Source organism: Ricinus communis, chromosome 8, assembly GCF_019578655.1.
Source record: "Ricinus communis isolate WT05 ecotype wild-type chromosome 8, ASM1957865v1, whole genome shotgun sequence".
NCBI lineage: Eukaryota > Viridiplantae > Streptophyta > Magnoliopsida > Malpighiales > Euphorbiaceae > Ricinus > Ricinus communis.
In genome coordinates this window covers 19540070-19558311 of record NC_063263.1, presented here as the reverse complement: position 1 = coordinate 19558311, position 18242 = coordinate 19540070, and the positions used below count along the sequence as shown (strand labels likewise).

The window sequence follows — 18242 nt, the reverse complement described above, 5'->3', positions numbered from 1 at the left end:
CTTGCTAACTACTCAGTTGAAGTATTAATAGAAAATTAAAACTAAAAAATAACCATTATAAGTTAAAAATTTGAATTATTTATTATTTTTAATATAATAATATTAATTTATTAAATAGATTAATATAATAATTTTTATTTAAAATTATTTTTATTTATTAATATATAAATTATAATAAATCAAATTATTATAAATTATTATAATTTACGTGCAATGTACGTGAAGTTGAACTAAATTTATTTTAGAAATAAACATTATAAGAAAAGATTATAAATTCTGAAAAATTACATCAATATTCCAACATGATAAAATTAAAAAAAAAATTCTCTTTTTGATTTTTTTTATAACTTTTCACCACATTTTATGAGAAAAATTATCAATTACTTATAAAATTATAATTTATTATTAAATATTATATATTTTTTAAGATGAATTACTAATATTGAAGTTTTTAGTTAGTTAATTACTAAAACGGTCGTTAATTCTTGCAAAAGTTAAAAATAAGACAACTAATAAAAGATGAAAAAGTAATTTTTTTTTAAATTTAGTTACGGTAGTATGTTAATACATGTGTGCATAATATATACCTCATTCTTATATGATTATTTTCTAAACTAACTAAAAATTTACATTAAAATATATATATATATATATATATATAAATTATATATAATTATATTAATATTATTATTTTTTATTATACATTTATTTCTGAAACTAAAAGTTTCATAATATCACTTTAGATATATTTAATAAATAATTTTTTTTAAAATTATTAAATTTAAAATATTAATTCTTATTTTTTCGTTTATAACCTCAAACAAAAGTTATCAAACAATATAGACAAAAATTATTAATTATGAATAAGAAATCAAAAAAGTTATTTCTTTAAATATCTCAAAAATAATCTGGGCTTAATTGCCTATGGCGATTTAATTTGGGGCCAAATTGATAATTAAACTAAAGCTACCTACTCTTTCACTGTCTCAGTCTTTTACTTTCTTCATTCTCTCTCCTTTTCTAATAAATATTCTTAATTGTTTGACAGAGAAAGCAAAAGCTGAAAAAAAAAAAAGAATTGAACAGTTAACCTCCTCGAATTTTCTGATCATTCATTTCATTCCATTTTCCCTCACTTTCCTTCCATCCAAACATCCCTTAGAACTGTCTGCATGGATTCAGAGGATGATATGATGGACGCGAACGATGTTGAATCAGAAAATGATGATTTCTACAGCGGCGACATGGACGAATACGAGGACAACTGTTACAGCGATGGCGATGTCAATGTTGACGATGATGATGGACCTGACTATGACTTCATGGCTGAAGCCGCCGATGATTTCGATGATTCTGTGTTAGCCCGTTCTCAGGTTTTTGTTTCTACTTCTCATTTTTTTTGTCAAATTCATCTCCTTTAATTTGTGTATTATTGATACAGTGGATTACTGCTTAAAGAAAAAAACTAAGGGCAAAAATATTGTTCTTCTATGAGTTAATCTTATGGACATTGTGACTCTGCTGATGTGTGAATTAAAAGGGAGAGAGAAAAAGGAGATGTTAGGTGTTATCTTAATTTTTCGAACAAAATTTATTTCTTAGAAACGTGATCTTATATATGGAATTTCTGTGTGTTATTGGTGAATGCGTGTTTTCAAATCTCTCTTTATTTCAAATTGTAAATACGTATTTCAAGAAGCTAGCTACTTGTAGAGTTTGAAAGAAAGCTAAACTAAACAAGTGATTACTTGGTTCACAGCCACTGCTCCAATGGTGAAGAAACAATAGAGAGGAATCTTTAGGGGAAAGAAAAACTTGACCATTTTTTCAGGGGCACTGGTCTTATATTTGGTTGGGGTAAACCAATTTTGCATTTTCAATAAAAACTGCTCATGTACAACTAGCGGCAAACAATCACAGAACAAAGAATCAAATAGACCTGAACTAAAATCTGCATATGGCAGGTCTTCAAAACCTTATCTCTAGCTATACAATTATGAGTACAAAAATGAAGCATTAAAACATATGTAATGCATTGAAAGATCTCATTGCTATATATATGGAGGCATAGACAGCTGTCTTTCTCACTTTACTTCTCTAGTGCTTACCAGTAGCTTTCCTAGAAAACCAAGATTTATCCCTCTGCCAGGAAAGGCTGCCTCTTTGAATATCTCAAGCTATAAACACTTTGCACCAGATGATTAATGAATGGACATTTGAAGAAAAGGTGAGGAATAACTTCAATACAATGACCACAGAAAGCACAATTACTGTCATTAAGAACTTTCCATTTCCGTAACCTAGTTTTAGTAATCAGTTTGTTATGAATAGCCAACCAACACACAAAACTATGCTCGAGGATGTGCATAGATCCCCAAACTAATTTGGCCCAGTTACCTTTGCCTCCCTTATGCCTAATCTGTTGCCAAGCAGTAGAAATGGTAAATCTATGGGTTCAACCATACTAGTGAATCTCCAACCGATCCTATCATTTGTCAGTTTGAAATTAGCAGTAACATACTTGTTCACTTGATCAGTGTGAGCATCAAGAGCAGTAGCAATGTTCCACCTGTCACCATTCTGTAAAGAAGCAATCTTTGCAGATTTGGGCACATCTTCACTAGTAAAACTGCCACCAGGGAATCTATCAATTAAAGCACTCTGACCATCCTAGGAATCATAGCAGTAAGAATTCCTGCCATTTCCTAGCTCATACCTGAACATGGGTTTATCCAAGTCTACAAGCTTCATAAGTTGCAACCATGTCTGGATAGAATCAAGAGGCTTGGCAATGCCTCAGAAACTAAGTCTTTTAAATCTGTTCTCTATAATCCACAATGCCCAAACTCTGGACTTGGGAACCAGCAACTCCCAAATATTTTGTCATGGCAGCTTGGTTCCATTCTAGAACTCTCTTTAACGCCTAAACCCCCTTCAATCAGTCTTGGGTTTGCAACAGATCAGGCCACTTTAATACAACCTTTTCCAGCTTTCCAGAGAAATAGTCTACAAATCCTCTCCACTTCATAAATAACAGACTTTGGTTAAATACAGAGGCTACTCCAGTAAGTATGCATGCTGGACTGCATAAAATTAATAGAGTTTGTTAAATTAGAATTTATTTGCAAATTCTGTCCATTTTGTTAGATTTGAGCTCAAGGATAACCAATTCGATGGACTTAATTTAGTATTCCAAATGAACTTTTGTGCATATCAGATATATCAGAGATGGAATCATAGATGAATTTCATAAATTTTTTATGTAATTTCATTAATACTAAAAGAGCTCGTTACCATTCACACAACTAAAGTGGATCTTCTGCTGTGATGGAATTATTTATGAATTTTGCAAAACTTTATGTAATTTTATTAATACCAATTTAGCTTTTTATATTCACACAACTAAAGTGGGTGCTCTGACTTGTTTAATTACTTGGCTGAGTTGAACTTGCCCATTTTTGAGGAGTGAATTATCATAGACAAATACAAGGCTTTAAATTTTGCAAAATAGTGCAAATAGTTTCACATTAGATTTTGAACCGTGGAACACATTGTAAAATGGGTATCGGATTTCTATTACTCATGCTTGAAGTCGGGTACAACATACTGATAATTAGGTCTTTCTAATTTTCAACTGTTCATGGCTTTGATTTCCTTTTAAGTTTTTGTATGTTCTTTTGTTTCAGCAAAATTATACCATCTTGAAGGAACCCGATATAAGACAACGTCAGGGAGATGATATTACCAGAGTGTCTACTGTCCTTTCCATATCAAAACCTGAAGCAAGCATCTTACTCCGTCAATATAATTGGTATTTTAGGATCATATTTCCTCATTTTTATTTGCTTTTATAGTTTGTCATTTGTCAGATCATTGCATTGCACAATGTATAGATAGTTGTTTACGACTCTTTTGGTTTTTGAGAAGATTCAATTTGTCAATTACACAAGTATTTTTGGGAAACGTCTAGATGCTGCATTATTATATTACAGCTGTGCTGCACAACTGCTCCTGGTTTGTTGGAGTTCTGAATTCTGATGAAAGTTGGCTTTACAGGAGCATTAGTAGAGTGCATGATGAATGGTTTTCTGATGAGGAGGCAGTCCGGAAATCTGTTGGCTTGCTGGAAAAACCAGTAGTTCAACTTTCCAATGCTAGAGAAGTAAGTGTTTCAGTTAAATGAATGCGTAGTTGGGGTCTCATTCTGCTGAGCTTGTTAATCTTCATACTATTCATTCTGTGGTCTATTCACTCTGATTATTTTTATTTGTCAGCTTACTTGTGGGGTCTGTTTTGAATCTTTTTCTCGCGATAAGATTACTTCAGCTGCTTGTGGCCATCCTTTTTGTATGGCATGCTGGTCAGGTTCGTCTCTGCCATTTTTTTGAAGCTTCGAACTAATATTTTAAATTCCATTATTGTAGCTGAATATCATTTGGTATTTTAAGCTTTTCACTTGCGTATTCATTTTTATATTTGGTTCAAATATATAAAGTAGTTTGAAATTCCAAATGTATTTTTAAATGTTATCTTCTTGCCAATCGGTGCATATCTTTCTTGGCTGTTAATTATAAAGGTTTAAGACATAAATTTTACTCTATACTTTTAGGTGACAGTCTGCTGGCACCCTGTACTTTTGTTTGAACCCATCGCAAGCCTCAGCTTCTACTTATACATTTACACACTTTTTAAAGATTCAAGCTTGATATTTTTACCTCATTTAGCTCAGAGCATCAAAGCTAAAGAGAGAAATATATAAAGATAAGAGAAGTTGCTAAATGTTGTGAAAGAAGTAAAGGCGTGTAATGGGATTAAAAACTTATGAAAAATTTAAGTTGAAGGGTGTAATGGGTTCAAAGAAAAGTTTGGGGCATCATCAAAAACCTTATCTTTGTAAATTATAAGGCAATCTTTTGTATTAGACCAAGTCTGAATGTCTGCACATTCTTTGATCTATTTATTACTAAGAAGCTTGTTGTGCGCTTGTGTCAATGTGGAAAACATTTAAACTGTTTGTTAATCATCCTTTCTCGATTTCCTAACAGCTTGTTCAATAGTGTTATTGCTGTTTTTAGTTATCACTGTTTGTATTATGCCTAGAACAATTGAAGGAATATTACATTATTGGGGAGAAGTCTGTGTTGTAATTTTTTTGTCTTTTGGAGTTTATGAATTGAGCATAATGCTAGTTGCACTAGTCTGATTACTTGAAGTAATTTATTTTGAGGGTCACCTATTAAGAAAACCTTGCTGAAATTTCTTATTTCCTTCTCCTGGCTAATTGATGTGCTAAATTAGGGGCTTTCGTCATCATTTTCTTTTGTTTTTGTTTCTGCTTCTCAACACTTCTAATGTAATTGGGGAATTCTTTATTTATTTGGTGTTTCTCTTATAGATATTTGTGCTTATATAACAATGAAGTGCTTTAACTTGAAGCAAGTAGATACCCTGCTTTTTGTCAGATGGCATTTTATAGTTTTAATTTTGTTGAAGCCATTGAAAGCAATTAATTAACATCAAAAGTAATTGCCATTTTAGCTTAACCTCTTCTGCACCCCTTTGTTATGATTGTTATTAGTTATTTTTCGTCGTTTTATTATCCTAGGTTACATCAGTACAACTATTAATGATGGTCCTGGATGTTTGATGCTGAGATGTCCTGTACCGTCTTGTCAAGCTGCTGTTGGTCAAGACATGATAAATTTGTTGGCATCTGATGAGGATAAGGAGAAGTATTCTCGTTATCTTCTTAGGTCATACATTGAAGACAACAGAAAGGTGAGGCCCAATTTGTGTTTCTTAATACTTATGATTAATTTACGTCAAATTTTAAATCTATACTGACATGTTGACATTGAAAGTTGGGCAATCCTTTTCTTTCCCCCTCCTGAATGGTGTTTCCTGCATTTAAGATAGTAATATTTCATTAATTCATTTCTTTATGCAATAAAGTTGTCAGGACCCTAGAGGATGTAATCCTTTCTTTTATAGTTGAGTTAATTTAGAGTAGTTCTTGCCGTGTTGCTGCATGGATTAATTAAGTTATAGACATGCTTTATGAAGTTTTGACATTCTCTTCACTTTAGCTCTAAATAGATTCTGGAAGGCAGTTCTTTGCGACTTTATTAACAGTAGCAAAGAAATGTTATTATGATTGCTCTCTATCAAGGTTTTAAAAGCTTGGCTATTAGATGATGGTATTTTGAAGGGCCATTATGTTATCTGAACTGGGGATCCCTTAAGTACAGCTGTTTCAGTCAGTTACAGACTGTTTTGCTGCAGGATACAGGCTGCTGCAATATAAAAAGGATCAAGTCTGGTTATTTCTTCTCCCCTGGTTAACTTCTTACTTGGGTTTTATGAAGCTCACTTTTAAATATATAATGCCCTTTCTCACCCGTATCCCTTAATTTCAAGCATTTTTTTTAATTCATATATTGATGTTTCATTATATTTGTGCAAGATCTTGGCATTTCTCACCATTATTAAGATACTGTTTGCAAGGGTACTTTTCCTCATTATTATTGCTGTTATTTTTCGCTTCCTTTTTCTATTGCTAGATGGATCAGCATTAGATGCACAACACTAAGTATAGAATGTAAAAGTTGTGGTGTAAATTCAGGGAATGTTAGGCATGAATAATGTAAATTGTGTAGCAGGTCAAAATGAAACAGTTTTATTTTGTGTAAATAGAATTGACCAAAAATGAGATTGCACTCAGTAAGGAAAAATATGAGATTCCCATTTCAATTTGAAAAGACTTTCTTGCAGCTGAGAGATTCTACATAAAATTAGAAATCAATGTGGATTTAGCAGAATAATAGACTTCAAACTACATTTTCAGGAAACTATGACAAATTTACAAGTTGCATAAATGCCAATTTCTGTAAAACCTTTTTCTTTTGAGGGCCCAGCTTAGGGACTCGGGGTGTTAGAACAAACATGGGAACTCAGTTAGCATGTGGAACCTATGACAGAAGCATCTTAAAAATCATTTTAAGGATTGTCTCCTGCATCATCCTCCGTCGTTTCCTAACTCTCTATATGTGTGTCTCTGCCTATATATATGTGTGTGTCTATCTGTGTGGTAGTTAGTGTATTTATATTATGAGAATATCATTGCTAATGTTTGGAAGAATACAGTGCCTGAGAACCCTTCTTGTAAATCATATTACTCCTGCTAAGTTAAGTCTCCTGCATCATCCTCCTTCCTTCACTGTCTCTCTATATGCACATTCCCTTGCTTGGATTTTTATGTTTGGAGGGTACTTGATATTGGTTGGAAATGAACACAGTTTTTGAGCTATAAATGATTTTTTGCGAATTCCTCTTAACTCCTTCAGACTGACTTTTGGATTAGATATCTCATTTCTTCAACCATTCTTTTCTTGCTGTTGTTAGTTGTCGTTTCTGCCAGAAATGTCTTCAAGCTCCTTGATGTTGTTGATTTTACATTGATAGACATTTCTTTTATCCTGTTGTTTTGAAAGCATTTAGCTGGTGAAAGTATCATCTTTGTATATTCGCTATATGTTGCCTGCTTCTGACCTTTGCTGTTATGTGTATTTCTTGTCCACCTTTAGACAAAGTGGTGTCCTGCTCCAGGGTGCGAGTATGCTGTTGATTTTGCAGCTGGTGGTGGAAGCTTTGATGTTTCCTGCCTCTGTTCTTATAGCTTTTGCTGGAATGTGAGTTTCCTTGTGTGCTTGTAAGCACTGCCGTGTTTGTGGATACAGTTTCGAGTATTTTATATAAGTTTTTTTCTCTTGTTAGCATGTATTGTTTGACATATTAGTATATTGCAACTGATTTTGAATTTTAAAATATATGGTGGTGGCAATTATTCTCCATATTCCATATCGCGCGTGCAACATATTGAGATTCACTTGATGTCAGGGAAATCTCTTCTTTAGAGAAAATTTTGACCCTGATTGAGTTCAAAGATAAAAGAAGGCCTTAAAGACCATGAATCCAAATTCATTGGATTTGTTGTTAACTTCACAAAGATCAATAATATTTTAAAGCCTCTGTTTTGTAATGTCGAACCTTCTACTTTGAAGTTATTTATGGGAGCATATAGTATTCTTTTTCTTTTGAAGTTTCTTTTATTTAATATAACTTTGTCATTTATTTACCTCTGATGCATAAACAATTATATCATACATTTATTTACCTTTTCTTAACTTGGTAAAAAATGAGAATATAGATGTCATCAATTGACATTCTTGGAAAATTTCTACAAATTCTTAGCATGTTATATTTTAAATGTATCACTGACTTTCTTCTCTTTACATCTCTAAAAGGTCTTAGTATATTGAAAAGGGAACATAAGCTCTAGAGTTATCTAGAATGCAATTAGCCATGTCCCTCGCCATTTATAAGAAGACTTTAGATTTATATGAGCATGTAGTACCAGGCCTAGGGTGCCTATATAAGTGGCACTTGGTTATTGTATCAAGTGTGTAATAAATAATAGTGTGAGAAGAGTGACCATTAGTGCGAGAGCTAAAGTGAATGCATTCAACATGAGGCTTTTTGTTTGTGTAGGGAAATGTGGGTCCTTATGGAAGTGCCATGTGAAAAGGTTATTATTTAGTGCAATATTAAGTGGGTTAGTTTAGTTTAGTCCACTTAATTTCTTGAAGTTAACTCAATAAGTGATACTAGAGTGAGGACAATTGAGTGCCTGTATTTTGGTGAGTTAATTGAAGATCAAGAGCGAGGTGTCCTAAGGGGTTTTTTTCTCGTGCACAGCCAAGGGATACTATGAAGTTGGTTGCCTACTTGGTTAAGGGGAGTGCGGTTAGGAGATGAACCTCACATTAGTTTGTGTCAAGAAGAGCAATTACAACAATAAAACCTCTTTATAGTGATACTCTATATAAGAATAACCTCTACATGGTAATAAATTATTATGGTCCAAATTTAGGCAAGTTATAAATAGGAATAAACTCTCTATTGTAATAAGTTATAAATTTTTTAAGTCTCGCTTTAAGAAAATATTCCTCTATATAGTAGTAATATTTTTATATATAATTTTAAAAATTATATGTTATGCTATGTTCTGTCTTACTATAGTATTGTTTTGTCTCATTAATTTTATTTGTATAATATGACAAGATATTTACATATCTTATCTTTAATTTCTATCATTTTACCAATAAGATTAAGTATTAAATCTAAAAAAAAAATTTAGCACTCAAATCTCCATTAAGTTATAACCTTCTCATAGTCGTAAATTTTATTTGGTCTCAAGTGTATGACTATAGAGAGGTTTTACTGTACACTCTTTGGTTGATGTGTTTGGAGTTGTATCTCCAAGGGCAGGATTTATGGAAGGTAGCTGGCGGAAGTGAGGGCACGCTACCTCCAAAGGAGAATGTCGAACCCTTGAAAAAGTGAAAGATGAAGACAAGAAAAGCGATGTTCATGATCTAGGTGACGATTGAAGAAGAAATGCTTGGAACGTATAAGGTGTGCTCCCACACCTAAAGAAGCTTAGGACATTTTGGCTTGAGGATTTTCAAAGAAAATTGAAATGCATGTACAAAATTTGGAGATGGAGTTGATGTCAATAAAGCAAGGAGAGTTGACAATTATTCAATATTTCACAATAATTAAGTCTTTGTGTTGGGAAATTTCATTAGATTCAACATCAAAAATTAACAAAGATAGAATGAGAAGGATTATAGTTTATGGAATTAGGCTAGAATAGAGAGGTCTTATTACAACAGTTTAATGATGCCCAGAGCCAACATCAAAAGAACTAGAAAATTTGCTAGTTAATCAAGAGAAGTTAGCTAAACAAATGGCTAGAGTTTATTTAAAGAACGAGATAAATGAGGAAGCACTCTTTAGTAAACATATAAGACCTCGTCCTAGAGGCTGCAATTGTAGAAAATTCAGTAAAGATGATGATTATGATTTGGAGGAAGATAAAAATGGAAGGTGGTGAAAACATTAGGGTTCATATCTAGGGAGAGGTCAACAATGTCAAGACAGAATATACTCATGATTGAAGATTTTGTCGATGTGACATTGAATATTTAACTATGGCAAACGTGGTTATTATACTTGAGACTGTTGATACAGAAGAGGATGAATAAGATATGTCGCGATCATCTGATATGTTAATTATCTTGAAGAATCACATGGAAGTGAGAAAGAATAGGACCTAATGGAGTCAACCTTCTCTGAAGATGCGTTATGATCCTAGTTGGCAAGGTATGGTACTTGGATCCCACATTGAAAGTATGAGATTTTCAACAAGTGATTTATATGGACTTGGACTCTCCTACCTTAATGGCTAGCTTTTGAGGTGTGGTTTTCCTGACGCCCAATATGCCTTTTGTAGTTACAACCAAGTAGTGTGTTAGTGTTGTCAGTATTGTAGTGTTCGCTTAGGCTAGGGCGGTGACATAGGCATTGCAGTGTTTGCTTGGCCCTTGGGGTTGGATTGCGAGGCTGGACTAGTGTAAAGCCCCCAAGCACAAGCCAACCGATGTGGATGCCAAAACTGCATAGTGTTGTGGGCTGTTATGATCCTACTTGGCAAGGTATGAGACTTGACTCCCACATTGGGAGTATAAGATTCCGATGAGGGATTTGTATGGACTTGTGCTCTCCCATCTTAATAGCTAGCTATTGAGGTGTGGTTTTCCTAAGGTTCATAACAAGATGTTCCATTAGAAGAAGAAATTCTTTTGATGAAGAAAAATTTCAAGAATAACCAATTCCAAGTACAAAAATTGATGAGACACCTATATGTTTGTTTACGGAGGAAGAAAATGAGTCACCTTACATAGTGGCACGTCTTCAAGTAGTGGTTTGTGAAGAACAGTAGGAAACTTTGCGAAGTACGGGAGAGCAAGTAAATGATAAGTAGGGAAGCTTTAAAATAATCGAGGACATTTTTGGAGTCTTCACTTAATGGAGAACTTGGAGATGCATTATGACATAGAGATTGGACAAGAAGTCAAAGAAAAGATAATGCAAGAAGAGCAAGACTAGAGTTTGAAATGCAAGTTGGCACCTAAAAGATCCGACATGAAATTGGATGAAGGTAAGTTCATAAGAAATTCTTAAGAGTATGAAAAGAGATATTGGAGCAGCTAAGGAAGAAATGCGAGAATGTATTACAGTTGGCTACAGTTAACAATGAAGAAAGCGAGGAGTACCACGATCATGATGCACATGGGATTCCAAAGGATAAAGATGTAACATTTTAAGAAGTCAGTGCTAAGAGTAAGAATATCGCCGACTCAGTTCTCTTTACATCCCTAGAAGGTCTATTATATTAAAAAGGGAACAAAAGCTCTAGAATTATCTGCAACGTAATTAGTCAAGACCACTGCCATCTATAAGAAGACTAGAGTTATATGGGCTTGTTAGTAATTGACCTAGGCTGCCTATATAAATTTCACTTGGTGATTTTATTGTGTGCAAGAAATATTAGTGTAAAAAGAGTGACGATTAGTGTGGGAGATAAAGTGAGTGTAAGCAACATGCTGTTATTTCTATGTATAAGGAGTGTGGGTCCACATGAAAGTATAATGTGTAAAAGTTATTAACTTATTATTTGGTGTGATATTAAGGTGATAGTTTGGTTTAGTTTGCCACTTAATTTCTTGAATTTAACTCATCATTATACAATTTTTCAAAATTCTTAAATGACATGTGACTTAAAAAATCCTTTATAGCCTAATGTATGGCATCTAAAAATTAATTTTGTTACCAATGTTATAGGTTAGGCTTAAATTGATTAAGTACCGGGATTGGATAAAATTGAAAACAAGCTACATGGTTTTCAATAGGTTTTGTTATTTAGCCTTTTCAAATCAATACATATGATATTTTCATGACATTTTTGGTTTATCCAGAATTTTTAGAAATTGATAGCTGTGTTGATAATAATAAAAACCGTAAATGTAAAATGATAGTGTATACAAATTAGTTGCTGTAAACTGATTAGTAAATACCACTATTATTACAGTGCACAGAGGAAGCTCACCGTCCTGTGGACTGCGGAACTGTGGCAAAGTGGATTTTGAAGAACAGCGCAGAGTCTGAAAACATGAATTGGTAGAGAATATATTTATTCATCTAAAGCTGTATAGTGACTATATTTGCCTAGATTGACGTCTGAAGTATTTAATGGCATGAAACACTCACATTTGCATCTGCTATAAGAAGATGAGATGTACTTTTTGTTTTATTAATTTCTTAATTCTCTTCTGCTTTATACTAATTTTAGATGTTATGAATCAGGATACTTGCCAACTCCAAGCCTTGTCCTAAGTGCAAGCGGCCGATTGAGAAAAACCAAGGGTGTATGCACATGACATGCACGCCACCTTGTAAATTTGAGTTTTGCTGGTAACTTTTTGTTCTTTATATTGGATACTTAAGTTTATTAATATTTGCTTTGCTTTTAGCTCAGATGTATGCAAAGTTAGTTATTGGATGTCCTTGTGTAAATGCAGGCTATGCCTTGGTGCTTGGTCCGATCATGGTGAGAGGACTGGTGGTTTTTATGCTTGTAATAGATATGAAGCAGCTAAGCAAGAGGGAGCGGTATGGGCATCAATTTTTTTTTTTATTTGTATCATATCTTACTTATTGTACCTCCTAGTCCTGTCAACAGTAGTGGGAAAGGCAGATCCTCTGTATGACTTGCAAAGTTGTTGTTGTTACTTGTAGTATGATGAAGCAGAGAGGAGGAGAGAAATGGCAAAAAATTCTTTGGAGAGGTATACACATTATTATGAGCGATGGGCAAGCAATCAATTGGTATGCAGTTATCTTGATGATGTCTTGCTGTTTCCATGGTATACTATGGCATGGTTTCATGGTTTGTTGTCCATATACTAGAGTTCTGGTTACCCCTTAGTGTTTATTGCTTCAATTGGTTACTTTCTCGCATGACCTTGTAATTATCAACTTGGTTTCTTTAACACTAAGGTAAGTTGATGTAATGCATTGTGATGCAATCAATTATGGAAAAATAATATGTTCACATTATATATGTATCTAGATTCGCTTTTTAGTAAGAGTTTCATTTCACCAATAACTTGATGAATAATTTACTATATGTATCATAATTAAAAGTTACATATATTTTATAAAAATAATCATTTATTTACTTATGTTGATTATATTACATTACATCCAACCAAACAAGGGTAAGAGATAGGGATGGGGTAATGAGTGGAATAGACGGAAGAAATAAATAGGAGAAGAAAAATAGTTACTTATTCTGAATATGTTTGGTTACTTCTTTTTTCGGAGTGGCTGGAATATTCTTTTTTTTTTGTTTTGTTTCCTTTTCCTGTTAAAATTTGCTTTCTTCCTTTTGGTTTGAAAGCAAAAATGTAATTTTACCTGTATGGCCCCCTTTCTCCAGTGGTATTCTCTAACCAATGGGGAAAAAACACCTTTCTTTTTTTCTGCTCTCCTCCACTTCCATTCTCTTCATCATCCTTCCAACCGTACATTGTGAAGCAGGTAGAAGCTTCATGCACTTTGGGTTGAGGTCTGCTTATATGCTGCTACTGTAGTACAATGATAAACCATTTATGACATGTTTTACTTGTCTTGGGTTAATGAACGCCGGTCTGTTCCACACCTTCCTGCATTTTTGACTTGATTGTCTACAGTTAGCTTGATCTGGGTAATGTTTCCTTGCAGCAATCTGAGGCCTGGTTTATGTTTATGCATTGTAAAGGTCTATGTGCCAATACTCTTCTTTATACTAATAAACAGTTTAATCTTCATATCTTATGATGCGGTTGGAGGATATGAAGAAATAATTGAAGGGAAAAATTGAGCAAGGGTACAGTACATTGTGCTTGAATGTGATAGGTATGAAGGGAAGAGTTGTGAGAATACATTCTGGGGTTACAGGGCTGTTTTAATAGTTTCATTCACACCTGCACTACTATGTGTAATCGAGAATTCAAAGCGAGTATAGATAAAAATAATAGGAAATGGAAGAGATGGAACACATGGGCGGGATTGATTCACAGAAACCATAGTGGGTTCAGCTGGATACTAAATTAATTCACTCTATTATCTTAAAGTTGATTTTAGTCTTTTTATACTTTAAAGATAAGAAGTGCAAAAAGACTATTATAAATATTGGTTATTGTGTTTTGTCACTCTGTCTTTAGTAAGAACTTGATAACCACCAACTTATAATTTTCAGAGTGCAAGTAATTTTACCTCTTGCAAGGATCTCTCGAGAAATTTACATTTTTCTTGGACACAATCTGCCCTAATTTTTCTCAAGTCGTGGTTTTCTTTTGGCTGTTAAATTTTCACATTTGTTTTGATCTAGCCTTTGTATCTCTTCTAGAACTTTAAATGTTGTATATGTTATGAGAATATATATTTTTATATGATCTGAAATCTTTTCTATATTATGTGACAGTCGAGGCAAAAAGCTCTTGCAGATTTACAACAAATGCAGAATGTGCATGTAAGTAAATTTAATGTTGTGACACCTGGTCAGACTTGGTGAATTCCATGTTAATATTATAGGAAGAGCTGAGGTTGTCTCTCATCCAGTCAAAGATTGGCTGTTCATGTGGTTAATAAGAAATTATCTAATAACTCCCATAAGACTCTTTACAAGCTAAAAGAACTTTGATGATCACAATGTTCAAAACCTTATATCCTTAAATTACCATATCTCTCTTTGACCAACATCATTCCATATGCCTTTTTGTATACTGCATCTTGCCTGTGCATACTCCTCGATACATAATTCTCTATGAGAATTACCTGTATCACATTTCTCTTTTCTCTTTAAGCACCTGGAGCTGGGTGATCATTTTTTCTCTTTTTCATTGGCTATCCAACTTCTTCTTTTTTTCTTTTCTTTTTTCCTTTTAGATTGTTTGATAATTGTGAATTACGTTTTCTTTTAATCTTTTCTATTTTCCTTTTTTTCTTTTCCTACTAATACATTTTCGTTCAATGCTGATGGAGCTCATATAACTGTAAAGATTTCTATCTTGATTTTTTTTTTTTCCAGCTTGAGAGACTTAGCGACATACAATGCACACCAGAGTCCCAGCTCAAGTTCATTACTGATGCCTGGCTTCAGGTGAATCTTCTTTTTGTTTTTTCTGATACCAATTGTTGTACTCTTTTTGATATTCTCTTAGAAGAGTAAAAGAGAACTTGCTGGGACTGTCTCATTCCCTTTAAAAAAGTCAGCAAATAAGCGAAACTGGAAAATTGGAAAAACATTGTGTCTAGTTTTGTTAATATATATTGCCTTGCTGTTACTTTTTCACAGATAGTTGAATGCAGGCGGGTTTTGAAATGGACTTACGCATATGGATATTACTTACCTGAGGATGAGCGCGCTAAGAGACAATTTTTTGAGTACTTGCAAGGTAAATACTCTTAGAAAGTTAGAAGGGATTGGATAAGCAGTATCAGTAATGGATTTGCAGTGTTTGTACTGGAAACGTTATTGAATTTTCTCTCCACTTAGAATGGGTCGTGATTAGGAGTAAGGGTGTTATTTTAACCCACTTAGGTTGCATATTTGTGTCAAATTTAGGAAAAGAAAAAAATGGATGGGAGAAAAAGAATTACAATTGGATTTCCTGTTCTCTGTTATAGTTAACATTTATATTAGAACCATCTATGTGTCTCTTCAGGTGAGGCTGAGTCTGGCCTGGAAAGGCTTCACCAATGCGCAGAGAAAGATCTGCACGACTTCCTTGCTGCTGATGGCCCTTCAAAGGAATTTGATGAGTTCCGGACAAAGTTAGCTGGGCTGACCAGGTATTTGTTGCAATTGTATATTGATGTTTGATGTATACTTGTGATGAGAGGAATATAAAATTTATTACTTTAGGAGTTGAATTCTGACTTGTAAGGTCTTTTATCAATTTTTTTTGGAACAATACAGTCCTGCAAGTCTATCAAAATAAGTGGGTAGGTTTATATGCGGTTAAGTATTTTGTAGAAGACATTTATTTATGTGCATGAGTTCCTGCAAGTTATCAAGTTAAGTGGATTGGTCTGTATCTGCCAATTGGATATTAGGAGATTTACTTATGACATGAGTTACTTGTCAATTGGTCAAAGATATGAAAGGGTTTATCATTGTAATCTTCCTTTTCATATGCTTTACAGAAATTCAGAGAATGGATAAAAGGATAGTGGAAAATGTACTGAAATTTTGTTTTTTGTGAATGTTTGAGTTTCAAATTAAATAATAAATAAATACTTGATTCGAGTGTTAAAATATCCTTGCAATTCATGTGATTTCCATAGTGAAGTATTTTATTATGAACTTGTATAATAACTGAACTCATTTTCCAGATGAAAAGCTAAGAATACTTATAGGGGGTATATTATATGTAATTTGACATTTTATGAGTCCTTCAATATATTAGGACTTTTTGTTAAAAATATTTCACATTTTAAACCATTTCACTTATGCTTTATATAGTTTTAGTGAAGTTATGATATGGTTTTAGCATGCCATGCATCTAAGTTCCAAATAATTTGGGATAGTTTGTCAACTTGTGGGCCATGCAAATATCATTGGTTAAAGGTTTTTGGTATCTATTTAAATTGAAGTAGTCAATAACAAATGGTTTGGCAATTCCATTTTCAGGCATTGATCTTTTTTCAAATTCTTTTTGGTATCTTTAGTTTTTCTGCTAGTACTGTCTGTTTGTTTCTCTGTATGTTAGGTTGTAAATAATTATTTAGTATACATGTGGGTTAAAACTGCTCCCCAATCATTAAATTGTTACTTGCTCAACCTTATAGCAAGGGAAACATTTAGTTTTGCCACCATTTTGTATTTGAAGCTTCAACAAGAAGCAAGTTATCCTGCTAGTTGATAAAGCTTAACTCATTTGGGTATCCTGTATTTTCTGATTGCAACAGTGTTACAAAAAATTACTTTGAAAATTTGGTTAGAGCATTGGAGAATGGGCTAGCAGATGTGGACTCTCATGGTACTTGTAGCAAGCCAACAATCCCAAAAAATGCAGGTGTCAACAAGGGCAGAGGTGGCAGGGGAAAAGGAAACACTAAGTCTGGTGATTCCAGCAGAAATACAGATGAATAATGTAATTCCAAATCCAGTTCTTCCAGCATGTACCAGGTATGCTGCCACAGCTGTTTAAACTTCTAAGCTCTTTTGTTTGTGGGACCTACTTGGACATACTTCTCCGAGTAAGTTAAAGTCCAATGGGATGGTGCTGGAGAATTCCTTAAAGTTAAGGTTTGGTGGCTCATCTTTTTTTTCTGAGGCTGCTTATTGTGTGAATGATATCTAGATGTCATTGAATGATTGGGAAGGGAAAAAAAAAAAATCCTTTTAGAACCCATGTTTATTGAGGGAGGCAGTAAATATGTAGTATATATAGTTCTATCTATGTAGATCATAAGGTTCTACAACTTGCTGTTATAGCTATAATAATCTATACGAACATTATCTATAATGCAAATATACTCGTTTGTGAAAAGAGACTAGCATCAACAGACTGTTTAAGATGGTTTTCTTCTCTGCACGTCATCCTATCTGCAATCTGATAAATTTAAGGGATAATTGTGGGTTTTGTTTGGTTTCGACTGTTGGGTTTGAATATATTGGGGTTAGCGCTAGTGTTTGATTCTGATATATATTAAAATAGTCTTTCAAAGGCCTTAGGCCTTCAACGTGTGTCTTCTCACTTACCTAGCGAACAGTTATTATGCTTTTCTGTAAATTCTAATGTAAGATTTCCCTCTTCAAATGTTAATTCTCGCTCTTTTCTTTCCTCGTTCTTTCAATGTTTCTTTCCTTATGGTATTAGATGTTTTATTTTCATGATGGATCTGACCTAACTTTTCAAGTGTTTTTTTTTTCACTTGAATTATGATATGGATAAGAATGTAAAGAAAAATTACTGCTTGGCAGTTTGTAAATGTCCTGAGCTTCATTTCAATGGGATATTGCTTGTCTTTTATTAATGTCATAGACCGAGGATTCATGTCTTATGGATGCACTTTTATTAATGTCTGTACTGTTGGGTATTGACAGTGTTGAGTGCTCATCTGCTTATCTGTGATTGTAGCAAACACTTGTTTGCATTTTGTTTTTTTTTTTTTTTCCCGGCGATAACTCACCTTCACAGTTAGGGAGCCAACTGCCTTTTCAGTATTAAGAAAAGTGCGGCATTAAGCTAACTGTAATATTTTCTTCAGGAATTAATACATGCGGGGTT

General features: G+C 33.5%; 1 protein-coding gene across 1 annotated transcript; it reads left to right on the top strand.

Moving 5' to 3' along the window:
• The first annotated feature begins 1021 nt into the window (after positions 1 to 1021).
• On the top strand, positions 1022 to 17794 carry LOC8273710 (probable E3 ubiquitin-protein ligase ARI7). The gene is made up of 15 exons (XM_015727980.3): positions 1022 to 1373; positions 3687 to 3811; positions 4057 to 4162; positions 4275 to 4365; positions 5606 to 5778; positions 7584 to 7688; positions 11993 to 12081; positions 12268 to 12375; positions 12483 to 12573; positions 12700 to 12789; positions 14429 to 14476; positions 15035 to 15106; positions 15302 to 15401; positions 15672 to 15798; positions 16918 to 17794. Exons 1-15 carry the CDS (start codon positions 1173 to 1175, stop codon positions 17099 to 17101), a joined length of 1710 nt encoding a protein of 569 aa, XP_015583466.2. The 5' UTR covers positions 1022 to 1172; the 3' UTR covers positions 17102 to 17794.
• Positions 17795 to 18242: the final 448 nt, after the last annotated feature.

Coding starts and splice junctions, on each gene's coding strand:
- LOC8273710 (XM_015727980.3), top strand. CDS start 1,173: ATGGATTCAGAGGATGATATGATGGACGCGAACGATGTTGAATCAGAA. Junction 14,477..15,034: donor AACAAATGCAGAATGTGCAT/GTAAGTAAATTT, acceptor TTTTTTTTCCAG/CTTGAGAGACTTAGCGACAT. Junction 15,107..15,301: donor TTACTGATGCCTGGCTTCAG/GTGAATCTTCTT, acceptor ACTTTTTCACAG/ATAGTTGAATGCAGGCGGGT.